At 51.3% G+C, this 7500-nt stretch overlaps 1 protein-coding gene across 1 annotated transcript in view; it reads right to left on the bottom strand.

Moving 5' to 3' along the window:
• The window catches only part of mast2 (microtubule associated serine/threonine kinase 2), a gene marked incomplete at its 5' end in the record, with an annotated part of 130315 nt that overhangs the window by 39159 nt on the left and 83656 nt on the right, over positions 1-7500 (bottom strand). The window contains 1 exon segment of the mRNA XM_080528135.1: positions 2304-2486. Within this exon segment, the coding sequence (XP_080384261.1) occupies positions 2304-2486 (183 nt within the window).

Raw genomic sequence — 7500 nt, 5'->3', positions numbered from 1 at the left:
AAGAACACTCCCATCTCACTAGAGCCTACACCTTGTAATGGCTAGTCACAACAGTGACTAACAAGCTAATAAGGAACAGTATGCACACGCACACGCACACGCACACGCACACGCACACGCTCACGCTCACACTCACACTCACACTCACACTATGTTTCATGAACCTGTACTAACTGGCACAGAACTTGTGAAGACGTGTTTGATGCATTCCATGCATTGCAATGAGCCCATCCTCAGATTTCCACATCCACCCCCCCCCCGTGGTACAATTGACTCACTAAAAGCATGTAAATGACCCTGGTTAGCTGAAAAGCACAGCTACTTGAAAAGCTCACAAGACAGGACACAACAACAACAGAAAAGGAAACAGAGAGTAGAATGAGAGCGTGGTCAGGCTAGTTTGTGTTGGCGTGACAGTGCTGGGCTAGTGTGTGTGTGTGTGTGTGTGTGTGTGTGTGTGTGTGTGTGTGTGTGTGTGTGTGTGTGTGTGTGTATGCGTGTGTGTGTACGTGTGTGTGTAGCTGTCTACTCGGCTAAGCCTAGGGAACACATTATTACATTAGAACTAAACTAGAACCCAGCAGAGCGGAACATCAGGGTCACCTTGGGCTGGACCACACGCCACGCCCAGGGCACCATGGGATACCGGAGGACCCGGGAGAGGCTCGGGGGAGGTCAGCTGAGAGAGACCACAGTACAAGACAGAGAAACATAGAAAGAGAGAGAGACTCTAACCCTATTCATAAACTGTGTCGTAATAAGACTGTAAAAGACCCTTCATGTCAAACAGAGACCTGCTCTGTTTTCTTTCCATAAAGTTTGAGTGTGTCACCCCCCATCACCAGGCACCCCAGGGGAGGCGGAGGACGGGGCTCATTATAATGCATGGAACGATGGAACGAGAAACGGTATCAAACAGCCCGTCCAGCCCGAAATTTGATACCATTCCTCATTCCATGCATTACCACAAGCCTGTGTCCTCCGATTTCTACCTCCACCAGCCTCCCCCCGAGGCAGACACACAGCACAGTCACTCTAGGGTGTCTCTGTGGCCCTACCAGAACAGACAAGCATACCCTCTTAAGAGTTAATGAACTCCAAAACAACCTTGCTGTACGCTTCAGGCCATTCAGGGCAACAGCAGGGGTCCCAAACTTTCTTTTTCTCCCAGAGGTGCACTCTACAGTAGCAGTGGAGCATCACACTGTCACACCATCACAGTGTCACTGTCAACCGTGTCTCCGAGTCACAGCGTCACCATTAAAAGTATCCCCGTCACAGTGCCACAGTCATCCTTCATGGCTGGCACAAGTGGCAGTTAGTTCATTAGTCATGCTCATCTGAGTAGAGCACAGCGTGACAGGCTACTGCTAGTTAGTGTATAACAAGAGTTCATAGGGACTCTCAGGTCAATCCATAATCCATAATCACCAATGGCGGCAAGCTACCATGCAAGGTGCCGGCCCGCTCATTGGGAGCAATTTGGGGTTCAGTGTCTTGCCCAAGGACACCTCGACACGTGGCCAGCCGGGGAATCAAACCTACTGAACTCGTTCCCAGACACACCGAATGCGCTAAAGGTCCAGAGGATCCTACCCGTGCTCATAGGGACAGTCAGGTCACTCCTTGACCAAGGCTATACTGCTACAGGCCACTCTGTAACCAAGACTACACTGCTACAGGTCACTGTAACCAAGACGATACTGCTACAGGGACGTTCTTGAGCCATTTCTGTGGCTGCCTGCGCTGTCTTGTATAACACCAGTGGAGAGGTGGAGAGGGCAGCGTGTAGTGAAGCGTGTGTGTACTAATGTACATCTGAGTTAACAGCAGAGCGGCCACGGGCGGGCACGGGCTCCGTTAGACTCACGCAGCAATTAGTGTCATCACATGGGAGACCAGCACGGATGAGGGGGAACACGCCACCCCTGGGAGAGACACACACACACACACACACACCAGCTTATTAGCAAAGTCTTCAACTGTCCCCTCTGCCCTTTCAGATCTGCCTGTGTCTGTCCTCCTTAGGCTGCTGTTAAGGCTGAACTAACTGCTGCTGGCGGAGGGCATGGCTGTACTGAACTACACACTACTGTTGCTTTACAACACACACACACACACACACACACACACACATGCCTCCTCACTCTGAACACACGCACACAACAAAACATGCAATATCACACACACACGCACACGCACACGCACACGCACACGCACACACACGCACACGCACACGCACACGCACACGCACACGCACACGCACACGCACACACACACACACACACACACTTCAGGCTTACCTCCAGAGGAAGGGGTTGCCTCCTTGGTGGACTGGGGCAGAGAGAGGCCCGTCGGGATAAGAGGAGGAGGAGGAGGAGGAGAAGAGGGGGGACTGGGCGGAGGGGGGAAAGGAGGTGGGGGAGAGCAGGTGCTGGAGGAGGCTGCTGTTGCCATGACAGCGGTACTGAGCAACCGGCCAGATTCTAAGGGGGGGGGGAGGTGGGGGTGGAGCAGAGGAGGAAACGGAGGGGAAGGATAGAAGGAGGGATGGATGGATGGTGAGAGCACTGCTGGAACCGTCAAGGAAGAAACACACAAGTGTTTGTGTCTGTGTGTGTGAGTGTGTGCACGCACATTAGCATTTCTGTGTTGAAAAACAAGGCAAAGAAGCATAACCAGCCAATCAAGTTCAGGTTTATAAACATGGCCGCCGACACACTCTCAACTCCACCTACTGTACCCACACTGATTGGATCACAGAGGCAGCCTGTCAGCACTAATCCTAGCCGTCGCATCTGATTGGTCTGCACTGGGGAGGGGCCCTGGCAGAGTGTGCCCAGTAGAGCAGGGGACGCTTTGTCTATGTTCCCCATCTGCTTGTCTGTCCGTCTGGCTGTCAGTTTGTCTGTGTGTGTCTGTCTGTCTGTCTGTCTGACACAGGTGGCGGTCCTTGGCAGGTGCCACCTCCCATCCTCTCTGGAAAGCTCTAGAACGACTTGACAGGGCAAGTCAGACCTCCTGGTTGCTCAGGGGACAGGCTCAGGGAACGAGGGATGAGAAAGAGGTAAAGGAGGAGGAGACAGCGAACGAGTGACAGACAGTCAGTCCCGAAAGTTGTTTTGTGTTCTGTCTGGACAGGGGGGCGTACAGGCAGACATACACAGACAGATACAGCATTCTAAACAATGTGCAGTGCTGCATAGAGCTATGGTTGTTTTGTGTGGACCCCAGGAAGAGTAGCTGATGTTTTTGCATCAGCTAATTGGGACGCAAATCAAATCAAATCAAATCATATCAAATCATATCAAATCAAATCAGGGGAGGCTGGTGGAGGTAGAAACCGGAGGACAGGGGTTCTTATCCACACAGCAGCTTCTCCAGTAGGGGGGCCAGCGTCACCAACTCAAGGTTGACAATGACTCCCATCCACCAGTAGTTGAGTTATACTGGATGATAATCCCCTCTTAAAACCCATGTAGTAAATGTTCCCCCTATGACAAAGGTGGACACCCGAGGTGAATGATGCCCTGCGCCTGCTCACGGGTACCAAAGTAAGGCTTAGGCTCTACCCCCAACAGAGGCAGCAGAGTGTTCTTCCTAGCCAGTGCCAGCCCCCCCCCCCCGTCCTCTGCCCAGGCCCCTCAGGCTGGCACAGACTGGGCACGGCAGCCTTGTTGGCAGGACGGGGGATGGAGGGGCCATATGGGCCTGGTCAACAACACAGGCCCACTTCCCTGTGGTGTCTGGCCAGAACGTCGGAGATGACCCTGGCTGCAGCCAGCTGGGGGTCCGGGCGTGTGTGTGTGTGTGTGTGTGTGTGTGCGTGAAGCTGACTAGGCATTGCCCTGGTATTCACCAGATTGCGTCACCCATCCTCTGCTGATGAAGGATTTCCCCTCTCCTCTAATCTACCCCTCTACCCTTTCTCATCCTCTTCTCCTTCCGATTTTCCACTCTGACTGAGTGCTGAGTGACTTTGTGTGTGTGTGTGTGTGTGTGTGTGTGTGTTAGAAGGGGACATGTAAGCTGAGCCCTTGCCTGGCCCTGTCAATCAACGAGTCTCTCAAGTTCCAAAACATAGAGTGAGAGAATCAAACACACACACACACCACTGGCCATGTTTATGAACCTGTACTTGCTTGCTTGGGTCATAAAAAGAAGGCAAATGACTCAGCTTGCTCACACAAACACACACGCATGTGGGTGCCGTGTACACACGCACACACACACACACACACACACACACACAGACACAGACACAGACACAGACACAGACACAGACACTAGGGGTGGGCATCAATGATCGACGATCGATAATTGATCGATAAGGATCTTGGTCGATCACAAAATATTTTGATTGATAATCTTTATTTTTTTATTTTTTTATAATAATAATAATAATGGAAATTAGTTAGGCTGGCCTAACTGTCACCAGATTGCGTTCGTCTCTCACCCCTGAACATGTTAACATGATCATCTTTCTGAACAAGAACCAGTAGGCCTGCCGCCTACAGTCTCTCGCTGGAATTTAAATTTAAGTTAAGCTGGACGCTCTTAAGGACACTAACGTTTTCAGTCATCCTCCTATTTGTGAGTAACTGTTTTTTCACTGCTCCTATGGTGAGTTACTTATTTTCTATATTTTTATTTATAACGTAAAATGTGTTTTTAAGTTAAACAATTTAGGCTACTCACTGCCTTGTTTAAGAGGATTGTTATCTGACTGTAGTGTCTAGTTTGAATGTGAATGAATGAATGTGTGCAATAGCAACACAAATAACGTTTTTCCCCCAAGGAAAACATGCTTGTTATTTCTGCCCTAGTTTTTTTTTTTTTATGAAAAAAAAGCTTATCAATTAATCGATAATTGATCGTTAATTCTTGCGATTATCAAAAAAGAATTTTTGATTGTTTGCCCAGCCCTAACAGACACAGACACAGACACAGACACAGACACAGACACAGACACAGACACAGACACAGACACAGACACAGACACAGACACAGACACACACTCACACTCACACTCACACTGTTAACTCTACTACATGGTCAGAGTGAGAGGCTGTTGGTCTTACTGGATGTGCAGGTTGGGAGCTCCTGGCCTCTCCTTCCTCCTCTTCATGTTTCCAGGGGCAGTGGTAAAGGAAGAGGCGGGCTCACGGGTAATATCAGTGCGGATCTACTGAACTCTGTCACCTGTCCATCAATGCCATGCTGGCCAATGAGCTTACTCGGTCGAACAAGACAGACACGCTGATCTCCGCCTATTCTCTCATACGAGACAGTTGAGAAGACCTAAATTGCCTACTGTGTGTGTCCGATAAAGCTACAGTAGCTAGCACCTTTCGTAGATTGTCTGGCTCAACACACGCACACACTTGTCACTCTCACCTGACTGAGCTACAACAACACTGGCGACATGAAACCTCTAGCAGCAACACTCACTGTCACAAGTCGCTGTCTTAAACATGCAAACAGATACACATACATACACATACACATACACACACTCAGTCACCCAGTCACTCTCACACACACACACACACACACACACACACACACTAAACTGAGTCAGCCGATTTCCTTATAGCAGTCCAGTCTCCCTGTCCCCCAGTGCTGGCTGGCTGGCGGTCGGTCCCAGAGAGTTAAGAGAGGTCAGGTCATAGGTCACCGTTGTCTCCTCGCTGTCACATAAATCCTCCAGAGGCCGTCAGCAGGGAGGGGGAGTCCAGTCTGTGTATCCCCCCCCCGCGCCGGAACAGATCCTGGAACTGGTGGGTAGTACAGTAAGTCCCGCCCCCCCCCGCTTTGCTCCTGGAGGTCTGGTTGGCTGTAGAGTCCACTCTGATCTGGTGACCCAGCAGAGTGAGAGGGTCTGGGTCTGGAGCTGCAGAGTGTGTGTCAGACACACCAGAGTCTGGAGCTGCAGAGTGTGTGTCAAACACACCAGGGTCCTAGGGACGGTATAGACCGACAGACTGACAGAGCTCCGACTCACACACAGAGAGCAGCCCACACCCCACCGCCCGGCAGGGAGGCACAGGGCATTCTCATGATATCACAAGACCCTGAGGGAGGTGCAGCTGTCGCCCCCCTGCCTTACCCTTACCCCAGCACAGAAACCTCTCTCTCTCTCTCTCTCTCTCTCTCTCTCTCTCTCTCTCTCTCTCTCTCTCTCTCTCTCCCTCTACCCCTTCCCCTGTTACCATTATCTCCTTCTCTTCTCTCTCTCTCTATACCTCTGTCTCTCTCTTTATATCTCCCTCTATCCTCCCTCCCCCTTTCTTTCTCTCTCCCTCTCTCTCTGTCATTCTCTCTCTCGAACTCTGTGTATCTCTCGCTCTTCCTTAACGCTTCCCCCCGTCACCATTCTCTACATCCCCTTATCTCTCTCTTTGAATCTCTCTCTACCCCCCCCCCCCCCCCCTTCCCCTGTTACCATTGCCTACTTCACGCTGTCTCTTTATATCTCTCTCCATCCCCCCTTTCCCCTGTCCCCATTCTGGGTTCCAGGAATCGGCAGCGACACCAGTGTCCCCTGTGAGCGATGTGCCGGGGGAGGTGGGGGGTGGGGGGGGCTAAATTCAGCTCACATGGCCTGCAGCGTAAACACAGGGACAATAGTGTGGATCAAAGGGGCAAGCGTTGTAGCATCACCCCGTTGCCCTCGCCCCCCTCCCCCCCCCCCCGCCCCCAGCTAATCCACTCTGATTACTGGGCTGACGTACGGACACGGCCACAGGACATGAGAATGTCATTATACACACACACACACACACACACACACACGTCTACATCTGTCCTGCTGGGTGTGTTGATGTGTGTGTGTGTGTGTGTGTGTGTGTGTGTGTGTGTGTGTGTGTGTGTGTGTGTGTGTGTGCGTGTGTGCATGTGAGAGATTGATTGATTGAGTGCGAGAGAGAGAGAGATAGAGAGAGACTGAAGGCTAGTTCTAGAAGTTAGAGAAACAGTCACAACTTGTCCGTGAACTTTCAAAACGTGTTCTCTCCTTGATGTAGAACCCAGCTCATTAACCCTTCGTTAGGCCTGTCAGTCGGGTCCCCCCCCCCAGGGCAGCACCGCATCTCTGATCACACAAGACAGTCAAACTCTCTGAACCGGCTCTGGGGCCCACGGGCCCAACTCAGCCAGGAATATGCCAGCACAGCTCCCCCAGACTGGCCAAGTACCCTGCAGTACACACACACAAACACACACACACACACACACACACACACACGCGCGCACAAACGCACTCGAGCTGAAGTAAAGGTAGACTTTCATAAAGCAGGGCTGTCTTCCACCAGACAGTAGGGAGTGAGGACAATAGATAAAAGCAGTGTTGTTGTGTGTTTGTTTTGGGGTTCGTTTTTCACAGCAAAGTCAGTGCCTGGCAGGGGGTTATAAATAGACTGGCAGCATCCTCAGTGGGATGCTCAGCTGTTCTTCTTCCTCCACACACACACAACACACACACACACACACACACACACA

This window comes from Nansenia antarctica, assembly GCF_963989245.1.
Source record: "Nansenia antarctica genome assembly, chromosome: 1".
In the NCBI taxonomy this organism is placed as follows: Eukaryota; Metazoa; Chordata; class Actinopteri; order Argentiniformes; family Microstomatidae; genus Nansenia; species Nansenia antarctica.
This window is presented reverse-complemented; position numbering and strand designations above follow the sequence as displayed.